This window comes from Taudactylus pleione, unplaced genomic scaffold (assembly GCF_031769625.1).
Source record: "Taudactylus pleione unplaced genomic scaffold, aTauple2 ptg000602l, whole genome shotgun sequence".
NCBI lineage: Eukaryota > Metazoa > Chordata > Amphibia > Anura > Myobatrachidae > Taudactylus > Taudactylus pleione.
Genome location: NW_028285004.1, coordinates 6,120,488 through 6,134,689, shown reverse-complemented (window position 1 = coordinate 6,134,689; position 14,202 = coordinate 6,120,488). Strand labels below are relative to the sequence as shown.

The 14,202-nt window shown below is 45.4% G+C and overlaps 1 protein-coding gene across 2 annotated transcripts in view; it reads right to left on the bottom strand.

Annotated features, from left to right (window-relative positions):
• The window catches only part of COLGALT2 (collagen beta(1-O)galactosyltransferase 2), a 186,552-nt gene that overhangs the window by 7,696 nt on the left and 164,654 nt on the right, over positions 1–14,202 (bottom strand). For both annotated transcript variants that reach the window (XM_088453900.1, XM_088453901.1), the window contains exons 9-10: positions 9,893–10,025; positions 9,390–9,517 (exon numbers count right to left, since the gene is read on the bottom strand). In XM_088453900.1, coding sequence (XP_088310026.1) covers positions 9,390–9,517; positions 9,893–10,025 — 261 coding nt within the window. The remainder of the gene's footprint in view (positions 1–9,389; positions 9,518–9,892; positions 10,026–14,202) is intronic.

Here is a 14,202-nt window from a genome sequence, read left to right as displayed (position 1 = left end):
GACATAAAACATTGACTAATCTTCCAATAAGTCACATTTATCTGATAAAGCTGAAAATGTCACAGAATACATTAGGGGATATTTATATACTGTGAAAGTTCTGGGAAGAATCTCCTAAAAATGCATTTAACAATGTTATTCTTTCTCCTCAAATAATGCCCACAAATATACAAATGATAACAAATCTAATATAGGTAGACAGTTTCTTAGAAGCAGTATGTTTATTATCAATCTTATTACATAACTTCCATATAAAGAAACGTGTACTTTTTTTTTTAGACAGCTTACAATAGGTCAATATCTGATCTTAAGTATATAGAAAGCAGAAGTTTGTGCTGTTTGCTTTTTCGCAGATACCAGTCTGAGTATCCTCTAGGACAGTGGTTCTCAACTCGGTCCTCAGGACCCCACACAGGTCATGTTTTCCAGGTCACCCAGCAGGTGCACAGGTGTAGTTATTACTCACTGACACATTTTAAAAGATCCACAGGTGGAGTTAATTATCTCACTTGCGCTTCTGTGAGGAGACGTGGAAAACATGCACTGTTTGGGGTCCTGAGGACTGAGTTCGAGAACCTGTGCTCTAGGAGGCTAATAACTTGATTGCTTCCAGAGGTCTTTTGCTGCTGGGAAGGTGAGTTACAGTGATCTGTGGGTCTGATTCAGCAAGGAACGCAAAGGAGAGAACGTACGCACTTGGCCGATGTTTTTGCACTACACATACATATGCATCGCACTGCGTGTGCGTGAACTAGCTAGTGCGGTCAGGTTATGGTACGCAGACTACACGCAGTGTGTACGCAGCCCCTTCCGAAAATGATTGACAGGAAGTGCCATTTGTGAATGGTGACGGGGGGTGGTCAGGCAAACCCAGGCGTGCATAATTAAGGCGTGCATAATTAAGGCAGTGCGGCGGCATACGCAGCCATACCGTAAGCTAGACACAGGAAGTGGGCAAAAACCTGCGGCAGGTCAGGTCAACCACTATTATACTAATGGGTCCGATGGTTCTCGATGTTACCGATATTTACGCTATCTTGCGTGCTGATCAGGCTGTGAGTAAAGGGAGATGGGCGGCTTAGTATGGGGCTGGGTGTCTGGATCTTGTGCTGCGGTCTCCGTGCATATGCATTGATTAGCATATTCTCGCAGCGGACGGGTGCATTTGTGCGTTCCTTGCTGAATCAGGCCCTGTACTCCATGTAATCTGACTCTCTGTTACTCTGTAAACTCCCCAATCTGGAGCACTCAGATGCTGATATTTTCATTTGCCTACCCCCGGTGGAAATAAGCCCCACACGGCCGGGACTGGTGTCCAGAGGAAGAGAGGTTTGCAGCCTCAGGGCCTGATTCAGAGCCACTCGTAAGCGGCTGCTCGTTCGCTCCGAGCGATGTTCGCACATCTGCGCATGCATGGGTCGTAATGCGCATGCGCCAACCAGTCAGTGCGGTCGGAAATCGAGCGCTCGCAAAATAGCGAGTGCCTGCTAATTTGAGTGACAGGATGAGGAGTTTGTGGGTGGTAAGAGGGGAAGGTGCTTGAAAATGGGGAGTGGAGATCCGAACGCAGGCGTGCCAAACGGTCAAAACGGGCGTTTTAACGGTGTGCATAATTAACAAAGCAGCATCATCGACTACGTCACTTGGTTGTCTCTTAGCCTGAACTGTTCGCATGATTGCGGTAGGAAAATCCTACCACAAGCACTGCGAGCAGTTCAGACGCCTTTCGATGTACTTGATTAATCAAATAAATAGCGGAGATGACGTAGGATGCGAGCGGCCAGGGGGCGTCTTTACAAAATAGTGAGCGCATGTTTCGTTCACTCGCTCAGACATAGAGGCGTCAACAGACCACAAATAGTGAGCGCTCAATTTAAATAGCCGGCCCCTTTTTCTGAACGAGCGAGCGCAAATAGCGTCCGGCTCTGAATCAGGCCCTCAGATCCTTACATTTGACATAAGCAATTTTGTCCTTTCCGGGATTGCTCCAAGGGTCTCTCTTATATTGTATAACAAAAATCTACATAAAGCATATTTACCCAAGATAATGCCTTATCTTTACCATAATATCTAATTTCAACAATGGAGCTACACAGCTTAATGTTAAAACCTCCAGTTAAGAAAAGGAAAGTGTTTGAGAATTTGGAAGTTATATTAAATATACAGGTGGACTAAACATTTAATATTTAAGATTAAATGGATTGTAGTATTGTCTCTGTGGCAAGTAAAGTATTTTAGTCCACATTTAGCTAATCTATAATTTGCATTGATCAACAAAGAGCTATACTTTAGCATTTCTATTGTTCTTTCTATAGTTTGTGCCATGGTAATGTCCACTTTAATAGGTCTATAGTAACCAGGGGCTGGCTGGCAACTTTTAGCCTGGGGGGCAAATGCATGCAGGCGGCCCTGGCAGAGGAGTAGCGTGTAGCCAGGGTGCCCGAAGAACGTGCGTGCTACGACACCGCCCCCCCTCAAGTGTTTCCGGGAGGAGGCGGGTCCATATGGGATTAATTTAAGGTAAAAATAAAGATTAGGGGCAGCCTCCTGTCGTAGTGCCCATATGCAGTGCCCCCGTGTGCCACAGGAGATAACACCCTTATGCAGGCCTCCAGTAGTGCCCCCAGTAGTGATCCCCCCCTATGCAGTGCCCCTTGTGCCCCCAGTAGTGGTCCCCCTTGTTCAGTGCCCCTTGTGCCCCCAGTAGTAAGCCCCTTATATAGTGCCCCCAATAGTGGTACCCCCTATGCAGTGCCCCCAGTAGCAGTCCACCCCCCCATGCAGTGCCCCCAATAGTGGTAAACCTTATGCAATGTCCCTTAAATAGTGGCCCCAGTTGTAGTCTCCCCCCTATGCAGTACCCCCAGTATTGCCCTTTATATAGAGCCCCCAGCAGTGGTCCCTCGCAGTGCCCCTAGTAGTAGTCCCCTCCCCCCTATGCAGTGCCCCTAGTAGTAGTCCCCTCCCCTTGTAGTGCCCCCAGTAGTAGCCCCCCTTGTAGTGCCCCCAGTAGTAGTAGTAGTAGTAGTCCCCCCTTGTAGTTCCCCCAGTAGTAGTAGTCCCCCCTTGTAGTTCCCCCAGTAGTAGTAGTCCCCCCCCTTGTAGTGCCCCCAGTAGTAATCCACCCTCCTGGTAGTGCCCCCAGTAGTAATCCCCCCCCCTGGTAGTGCCCCCATAGTAATCCCCCCCCCTGGTAGTGCCCCCAGTAGTAATCCCCCCCTGGTAGTGCCACCATAGAAATCCCCCCCCCTGGTAGTGCCCCCAGTACCCCCCCCCCCAGTAGAGAGAGAGAGAGACTTAATTTAAAAAAAAACAAAAAACACTTACCTGAAACTCCCGCTCCTGGTCCCGACGCTTCCACCGGCTCCTCTGGCCGCTTTGCATTATGGGAGAGACGTCGTCACGACGACGGCTCTCCCATTACCCACTGCGGGAGCCGGAAGATGGCTCCCGCAGTGGGAGCAGCGGCAGCCGATGAGAGTCTGACAGACTCTCAGCGGCTGCTGATTACAGCAAACACACAGGTGCCGGCGCCGGCGGCTGTGTGTTTGTGCTGTGTAGCGCGACTGCACCGGCCCGCGGCCCGCATGACGCTGCGGCCCGGGGGGCACATGGCACCCTGCCCCCCGGCTCAGCCAGTCACTGATAGTAACTCTTCTAATGTTACAAGACTGAATAGTCCTTAGAAATAATTGTCTTCTTGTGCTGCAATCCTGAAGATTAATATCATGTAAAATCAGTACTGGCTAGACCAAAATACAATATGCAAGAGCTTTTACCCAGGGCTTTGGCCTCTTTCACTTCCACTGTGGAATGTGTGCTTCTTATGCACATATTAGAGTTGGACAAAAAGATGTGAATTTTGCCCATACATAAAAATGCATGTGCACATATATGACTTTATATTTTCAGAATTGCATGTAGTATTCATTCTACCACCCTGCACCTGTCACAAACCTGTGCAGTTCCTATGTCCTGCCTGGAGTGTCACTCTCTGCTCTGGTGCTTCTAGCACACTCCGCTAATGCATCTAACTGCTGAATTACAAACCAGAGTGTACTAGAAGCACCAAACCAGAGAGCAACACCCCAGGCAGGAAAGAGGAACTGCATAGGCTGCGACAGGTGCAGGGTGCTAGAATGAACACTAACATATGACTTAAGATAACTGCAAACTAAAATCAAGTACAAGAATGCATCAAGAGTAAAGATGTACTAAACAGTATACCTAGCCTATAGATATGCCTGGAGTGGTCATCATTTTCAACAACTTGATAATGAATGATAGTTACTTTAAAAAAATAAAAATAAAACAGCATCCCACCCCCTCCTCAATACCCAGGGGCGTAACTAGGGTGGTGCGATATGTGCCATGTCACAGGGCACCGCAGGGCATGGGGTGCTGTTTGGGAATGTACATTTTTTGTTTATATTCATTCTCATGTGTAGCTTCCAATTCTTTTATCCCCATCATGTCCTGGCCGACTCCCTCTACATCTGGCCACCTCCCCAAGCACCTTCAGTCACGTCCCCTTTATTTAACACACACAACTATCTGCCCCTCAATTTCTGATGAAAGCCCTGAACATAGCCACCTATTTCCGACCCAGGTGTTACCAGCATGCCTCGAGTATACTTGCCGGTGAGTTCACCTGCCGGGATAGGGTACATACACGGACCTCCCCGCCGCTGATATTTGCTGCATATACCAGCGTTCTCCTACATCTACAGCTGGTAAGTTACACTGCATAACTATGGTGTATTGTCTCTGCAGCCATTGGATTCACACTGTATTTGGCTGTGACACCTGAATAACTGTGGTACAACAGGATCGGTACACCTTCATCATTGTACAGGACAAACCAGATTTGTCATGGCTCCTACCAATGAGACCACACCCCTTTTGCGTTTTATGTCTCGATTTTAAAAATGGGGGGGGGCGCCAATGCTCTTTCTGGCCCAGGGCACTAAAAAGTCTAGTTACGGCTCTGCCAATAACGCCCCTCACCCATATCCCTGTTTAGCCTATCACAAGTGGATTCCCGCACTAGTGCCTATTGACCCCTTGTGTTACATTTTAAACTCAAATAGCCATTTTTTATTTTGGATCCATTTCAAGCTTGTATATCAAGTCTGCCTTAAAACATTTCACCTAAGAATTTCCGACTCTTCTTTCTCATATGGAGTATGTCCTGCATTTCATTCCTTTTAAATTAAATCCTTCAATATTATATTATATAATTGTATGCTAATGTATAAATTGACATAATATATTATGTCTTGAAAAAGTATGTGTGCTGTGCTCTGTGTTTGTATGTATATTGTTTATCTTCTGATTGTGGGTGAGCATTCCCAGCACAACATAGATCTCAGCACAACTCTGTATTTACCTCACAGTGCATTAGTATTCTGGTATTTCCTGCATCATTATGGTACATGTGCTACAGTCCTGTTTATCTTTCTTTTAATCTATTCAAGATCTACGTCTCTAATTTACTCATGTAATGGCGAGCTAATAGTGAGAGCTAGTGTCAAGAAACCTATTGTTCATATTCTAAAATATACTTTCTCCGAACTATCATTGAACAGTTGTTGCTCTCTGTAATCCAAATAACAAGAATTAATTCAATTGGTGAAACTACCACATCTATCCTTACAGGTATGTTTGTAGAACATATAGATGTCCCTATAATGTCTGGGCTAGTTATGTAGAAGATGACATTTCTCCAGAAGGGTACTTAAAACTGTTAAAACATAGTTTATTCTCATGAATAGCATATGTGGGTCTAATACAAGGATGACCACTGTTCAGCACTCAGGCCAAGGTGTAGGATCACTTTTGGTGGGCCTGTTAATACGCTTGAAACAAGTCTACAAACACAGGTAAACAGTGGTCATCTTTTTAAACCCCTTTCTTTTATCAGTATTCTTAATAATTGCCTGCTAGATTACTGCATGTGATACTAGCAGTAGTAGGTGATTAGTAGTGATTATTAGCAGTAATAATGCTATTAGGGGTACATTTACTATAGGTCGATTTCAATCGATTCTTATAGATCTTGATTGATTTCAAATTGATCTAAATTGATGTGTTTCTGGGGCTAAATCACACATTTACTAACACTTAAAAAAGCCAATCAAAAATTGTCTGTTAGTAAACGAGTGATTTAGCCCCAGAAACACAAAATCGATTAAGATCAATTTGAAACCAACATTTAGTAAATTTACTCCTTAGTGGCTAGAGTCGCAGGCCCTATATACCATAAAGGAATGGAACAGCAAATAAACAATATCATGTTTTCTTAATGTGTAACAGATTGCAAGAAGCACTCAAGTAGGAGTTATGATAGTACCCAATAACTACAACACTCACCGAACATGTATGTGCGTTTCAGTAGTTAAATAAAACTAAGGGCCTCATTTACAATTTGACACATTGTGCTCTCCGAACATATATGTAAAGATTTAATTGCAAAAAAAATGAAACTTTTGTGTGTTGAGTCCAGATATATCCAACTCCAACACTGCAGTATTTCTCTCTGTTAGTAGTAAATATATTTCCAGTGTATTAAAAGAAGTTAAGAACAGTCTCCCTGGGGATTACAAGAAGATCACCTTGGAATACAAAAATATTTTTCTATATTAATAAATTGATGAAGAGGAGTTTTTATTTTAATCTAAGTTTATGTAACAATTGTGTGTTTTATTTCCGTTATTACGCTTATACCATAATAAATTTAATGGACCACTAACCATAAAGAGGGATCCCTTAATTCGCTATGACAAGTATTATTTTCACGTTTACCTATAAATAGCAATGTATAGAGGGAACTCAGGGTCTAAGGGCCTGATTCAGAGCCGCTCGTAAGCGGCCGCTCGTTCGCTGCGAGCGATGTTTGCCCAACTGCGCATGCGTACGGATCGTTATACGCATGCGCGAACCAGTCAGTGTGGCCAAAAATCGTTTGTTCGCTAAATAGCGAATGCCTGCTAATATGAGTGACAGGAGCAGTGGCGTAACTAGGGTATTTGGAGCCCAGGGCAAATTTGAAAAGGGAGCCCCCCCCCCCCCCATGTGCGCGCGGCAAAAAATGGGCGTGGTCACTTAAAAATGGGGCGTGTCAACATGACACACCCCTTTATTTTCAAACTGAACATTCCTATCCATATGCACCTTAGCCCCAGTAGTACCCCTTATACAGTACCCCCAGTATGCAGTTGTGGTCCCTCTCATGCAGGCCCCAATTAGTTCCCCTTACTCAGTACCCCCAGTAGTGCCCCCCCCCAAATGCAGTGCCCCACGTAGTGTTCCCCCTTATGCAGTGCCCCCAGTAGCAGTCCCCACAATGCAGTGCGCCCAGTAGCGGTATCCCCTTATGCAGTGCCCTTTTATATAGTGCCCCCAGCAGTAGTCCCCCCCCATGCAGTTTTCCCAGTAGTGGTCCCCTTATGCAGGCACCCTGTAGTGATCCCCCCTATCTAGTGCCCCCTGTAGTGGTCCCCGCAGTGCCCCTAGCAGTAAGCCCCTTATATAGTGCCCCCAGCCGTAGTGTCCCCCCCTCCCAGTAGTATTCCCCCTGATGCAGGCTCCCAGTAGTGACCCCCCCCTATCCAGTGGTCCCTGTAGTGGCCCTTCCTATTATTGCCCCCAGTAGTGGTCCCCCGAGTGCAGTGCCTCTAGTAATAGGCCCCTTTTAGAATGCCCCCAGTGGTAGTCCCCCCCCCCCAAGTAGTAGTCCCCAGTAGAGTAGCCCCCCCCAGTAGAGGTCCTCCCAATGGCACCCCCAGTAGTAGCCATCCCCTCCCCCGTTGTGCAGATAGGTTTAAAAATAAATAAATATATATAAAAATATACTTACCTGATTCCACGCTGCTCCTGCTCCTGTCCGCGATGCCGCTCCTGCCCTCCAGTCCGTCCGGGCTGGCGCGCTCCGCATTATGGGACTGACGTCATGACGTCAGTCCCATTACCCACTGCAGGAGCCGGACGGAAGTCCGGCTCTTGCAGTGGGTGCTGAAGCAGTCAATGAGAGTCTATCTGACTCTCATTGGCTGCTGTTTAACACACGCATCGCCACCAGCGCTGGCGGCGATGCGTGTGTTATGCACAGCCTGAGCCCGCCTCCTGGCGCTATTGGGCAAGCGCTCAGGGGGAGGGAACTGGCTCAGGCGTGCAGCACAGGACCGGCGCTGGAAGCCTAGCGCCGGTCCTGTGCAAATGTGTAGCGCTGACCGCACTCATTGTGGTCGGCGCTACACTGGCTATCTAGGGCGGGCGGGCCGGTACCGTGGCCGGCGGCGCCTCCCCCCGCACCGCCGGTCCAACGGCGCCCAGGGCACGAACCCCGCTCGCCCTGCCCTAGTTACGCCACTGGACAGGAGGAGGCGTATGTGGGTGGCAACAGGGGAAGGTGCTTGAAAACGGGGAGTGGAAATCAGAACGCAGGCGTGCTTAAAGGTCAAAACGGGCGTTTTAAGGGTGTGCATAATTACTACTGGAGTGTCATTGACCACGTCACTGGGTTATTTTATAGCCAGAACTGCTCGCAAATTTGTGGTAGCAAACACCAGCCCCAAGAATAGCGAGCAGTTCATACGCTGTTCGATGTACTCGATTAATCTAATAAATAGCGGACATGACGTATGGTGCGAGCGGCCAGGGGGCGTCTTTTTCAAAATTACAACCGCAAGTTTTGTTCGCTCGTTCAGACATAGAGGCGTGAACAGACCGCAAAGAGCGAACGGTTCATTTGAATAGCCACCCCTTTTTGTTGAATGAACTACCGCAAATAGTGACCGGCTCTGAATCAGGCCCCGATTCAGAGATGGTCGCAATGGCAATTTTTATGCAAATTGAGCGATTGTTTGCTAATGCACATAGGCGAACGCCGCACTACACACGCAGCAATTGCATTGAGATTACAAATGCACAGAGGACCCACTCGAAAAGTGAGTGACAGGTAGTCAGCGTTTGGGGGTGGTAATGGGGGGCGGGATAGAAGAACGCAGACGTGTCTGACCATTTAAACGCTGTTTCGTGGGTGTGCATAAATTAGTCATTGCGATTTCCTGTGCAGCACGAGACCTCTTTGCGTGTCAGGAGAGCTGCAGTGTTTGCGGCTGGTCAGACTTGACTTAGATGCTGTGTGACTGCCTGCTGTGCGTCATTGGTACCGATGACTGCGCTGTTGCACATCGTCGTACGGATTTAAGAAGGCAGCAGTGGGCCTCCCTATGCTCGGGTAAGCTTTGAAGGGCATTAGAATATTTTAGCAACTGCGATCCGTGAGAGTATGCAATTGCGTTTGCATTACCATCTGTCTCTGAATCAGGCCCTCAGTGCACTAATGCAGGCTACTCTCAATGTACTGTTACACTGAAAATACTTACATTAAGTCCCAGTCTAACTCAGTCATTTCAATGTCATTCATCAGCTTTAATAGTTTGCTCCTAAACTGGAATTCAAATCGGACGTCATCCTCTATAACCAGAACTTGCTCAAGGCCCCTTTCAATCACCTGAAATTATATGGTCAGGTAAAGATTTATTATAATATAATATAACAACAAATGTCTCAAACTCAGTAAGCTTAAAGCATTAAAGCAAATGTAATAGATTGCTTGATGGCACCACCAGAAAGATGTGGGATTCACTGTAGCAAGGAATAATTATACATAGAAATTCTGGGAGCTGGTTATGTGCTAGTGAAAACGGAGCTAGGCCTGGCTTAGTGTGTATGAGCGAAAGAGCAACAGGAACAAGAATTAGGACATAAAACTCACATCAAGTTAATATTAGTAGCAATGGCTATTAAGTACAAAAGTCCTGTGTTTCCAGTATATGGGTCCCAAATAAATTATTTTCAATAATATATTAGAATTGTATTACCTTACCTCTTTCCACACATTATAATGGCTGAGGAAACATCCAATTTCCCCTCTTGTCAGAGTCCTCCCAGAGTACGGGTCATGGTATCCTGGTACCATATCTATATTCAAAGTCTTAAGCTGACTTGTATTAAGTGCCCTGAAAATATATAGAAATGTTTAGCAATGAAAACACATATTTGTTGTTGGTGAAAATCACTTTGAAGAAACACTTAAAATACATTCTACATGTTAAAAATGCTATCTGTCATTTTTTATTTACAGTTGGGATAGTAAAAGCATTGCTATACTGTGGTAGCAGTCAGGGTCCTTCCTGAGAGGCCTTTCAGGCTGGTATGTTGCCCAAAGGCCCCCCAACTTGCCTCTCGCCACCTCCCGTGTCACTGACCACTAGCTGCTCACTGCAGGAGTGTGTGCAGTGACTGACAGCATTATAGGTGTAGGGACAGGAGACACAGTGTAAATAAGGTAACATTATATGGTATAATACATACTGACCATATTTGCACACCCCCTGCACTTGCCCACTGATTTTCCCGCCATAGAAGAGGTAATAGAATGTCAGCAAGTATGATATGACACACTCTGCCACAAGTCCCAGAGAATCTCTGTAACCACTAAAATGCAGAACGCCTAGCGGTGAGAACTTTAATATAAATAACAGAGCTATGGTCTTACTGCTCTATTAATCTATTGGCATGTTATTTATATATAAAAGGTATGTCAACATTTGCTAACACAGTCATAGATATACCATAATTACCTATTCTACTGTAATATCCGGGATACCCACATATTTTTGGGGAGTCCCTTAGTATCCCAGAAGAGTGGGGGGGCTCTCTTAGAATGTAAACTCTCATGAGCAGAGCCCTCTTCCCTCAAATGCTTCTTCTACCCTTACTTTTACTATAATTTACTCCTAACTCCCCACAACCGCACCTAACACTTTGTTGCTGGCGCCCTGCTGCCTATTTAAGTGGTCTGATCGCTAATGCAGCAACGTTTATAAACCATGTCCTTGTCCTGCATTGTTTGGTACTGTTAATTACCATTTTCTTGTATGTTCATTTGCTTATGTACTTTGTAAGGCGCTGGGGAACCCTTGTAGCACCACAGAAATAAAGGATAATAATAACAATACACATAATGTGAGCAGTGGCATAGCTCTCAAAGGCAATGGAAGCATTGATCTACAGTTGCCAGCTATCAGGGAATCACCGAAGACGGAGAAAGGAACAGTGACTGACCACTAAGGAGCTGCTGAGCAATGACAGCAGTGACTGATCTCTCTCTGTATTAGTGATTTGCTGCAGTCACTGCTGTTATTGCTCAGCAGTCCCTTGGTGGTCCGACTAGTAGGGTTGACTGCCTTTTGCATTCACAGAGTTCAGCTGCAGTGAAAAGCCCCAAAACTATCCTGTTGTACAAGACATTGATACAGGAGCACTAGACATCATCACTAGGAAGGAATCAGGAAAATATATAGATATATATTAATATTATAAAAAGTTGTGTCTGTCTGTTTGTTCCAAGTTGATGTTGGTGAGTCACTAGGACAGGGGCTTCAATAGGAGCTCGTCCCGGCGCTCACTGAGAAGTAATAGGTTTACATTGCAATCACATTACTTCCTCCTTTGCCCCCTCAGCTGTGCTACTGTGCATACACGTTCGGCGCATGTGTAAGCCAGGGGCACCATTGTCTATTTTGTCTCTGGGTGCCTGGTATAAACTTACCCTCCTTCTGTGCATGCCTGTACATATTGGCATATATCATACATGCAGAACATGTGACCAAATATATTTCAGGGTGTGTGAACATTTTTGTTTAAAGAGTTAACTTGAATTAGCATTTTCTCTTATTTTGCTTTTTATTGATCTGCACAACAGCTATGATCATGATCTCGGGGGAATATTTTTTTTTTAGCACACCTCAGTTTGAAGTGACTAAAACAGTATAATAAACTGCTTTCAGCTATATGCAATAAAAGACTACTGTTAAGATAACTTACAGTAGACACTAAAGGTTGGTACACACTGCAAAGATATATCTGCAAATCGAGAGATCTGCAGATATATTTGTAGATGATGGTCGTTCATATACACTGATCGACCACCATGTTCCAGGCAGCCGCGGGTCCTGCTGGGCGTGGTTCACGTCGCGACCCCCTCCCCATGGATGCCGTGCTCTATTTTTTTATATTGGGTGTTGCTATTGTTTCTTTCTACTTGTTTCAGTGTTAGACCAAATTTGTGTTTCCTGTATATCCTTTGGTGATCACATTAACCCCTGATAAGCCATTACTACCTATTGAGGGGATACGTTCAGTAACCTGAACTAGAGGATGTCGGAGCTTAGAATACTGGTGCCGGAATCCCGGCACATGTCAGAATCCCGGGAAACCAGCATCCCAACTGCCGGCATCCTGAAGGTAGGGTTAGGCACTAGGAGGAGGGTTAGGGTTAGGCACTAGGGGGGACGGTTAGGGCTAGGCACTAGGGGGGACGGTTAGGGCTAGGCACTAGGGGGGAGGGTTAGGGTGCAGGGAGAGGGGGGGGATAGGTTTACGCACTAGGGGGTTATGGTTAAGGCACCGGGGAGGGTTAGGGTAGGGAAAGGGGAAGGGGTTAGGATACCTACCGACAGGTGTTTTATTTCTAACCCTCTCGGGATGCCGGAATCAGGATTTTGACCGTAGGGTTGCCGAGCGCCGGCATCCCATACCCATCCCCTATTGTATATATCCACTTACTGTACCAATTGTCAGAAAGGTTGATAGGTCAGCCAAACGGCCAACTCATCGACCTAATGTGTACTCAGCATTACATTACTGAATCTTGTTTCGAAAGGAATGCAAGGCACACGCAGAGGGGTGTGGTGAATAGGCACAGGCAGAGGGGTGTGGTGAATAGCTACAGGCAGAGGGGTGTGGTGAATAGCTACAGGCAGAGGGGTGTGGTGAATAGCTACAGGGGAAAAGCAGTGCTATAAAAAGTAACATTAGATCTAGGACTCCATTTGGTGTTAAACCATCTGTGCTGCAAATAAATTCCACATATGTATATAGGAGTTTTGACCTACAGCCATGGCCAAAAGTTTTGAGAATGACACAAGTATTGGTTTTCACAAAGTTTGCTGCTTCAGTGTTTTTAGACCTTTATGTCAGATGTTACTATGGTATACTGAAGTAATGTTACAAGCATTTCATAAGTGTCAAAGGCTTTTATTGACAATTACATTAAGTTTATGCAAAGAGTCAATATTTGCAGTGTTGAGCCTTCTTTTTAAGACCTTTGCAATTCGCCCTGACATGCTGTCAATCAACTTCTGGGCCACATACTGACTGATGGCCGCCCATTCTTGCCTAATCAATGCTTGAAGTGTCTCAGAATTTGTGGGTGTTTATTTGTCCGCCCACCTCTTGAGGATTGACCACAAATTCTCAATGGGTTTAAGATCTGGGGAGTTTCCTGGCCATGGACTCAAAATTTCAATGTTTTGTTCTCCGAGCCACTTAGTTATCACTTTTGCTTTATGGCAAGGTGCTCCATTATGCTGGAATAGGCATTGTTCATCACCAAACTGTTATTGGATGGTTGGGAGAAGTTGCTTTTGGAGGATGTTTTGGTACCATTCTTTATTCATGGCTGTGTTCTTAGGCAAAATAGTGAGTGATCCCACTCCCTTGGCTGAGAAGCATCCCCACACATCCATCCTTCTCCCAACCATCCAAGAACAGTTTGGTGACGAACAATGCATTTTCCAGCATGATGGGGCCCTTTGCCATAAGGCAAAAGTGATAACTCAGTGGTTCGGGGAACAAATAATTGAAATTTTGGGTCCATGGCCAGGAAACTCCCCAGACTGTAATCCCAAAGAGAACTTGTGGTCAATCCTAAAGAGGCGGATTGACAAACAAAAACCCACAAATTCTGACAAACTCCAAGCATTGATTAGGCAAGAATGGGCGGCCATCAGTCAGTATGTGGCCCAGAATTTGATTGACAGCATGCCAGGGCGAATTGCAGAGATCTTGAAAAAGAAGGGTCAACACTGTAAATATTGACTCTTTGCATAAACTTATTGTAATTGTCAATAAAAAGCCTTTGACACTTATGAAATGCTTGTAACATTACTTCAGTATACATAGTAACATCTGAAAAAAGGTCTAAAAACACTGAAGCAGCAAACTTTGTGAAAACCAATACTTGTGTCATTCTCAACTTTTGGCCACGGCTGTATATACTGTTCTCACTAATGGGACACAATGATTTTTTTTGCAATCATTGAATCACCCTGTAAGTTTAGTGACCTTTAT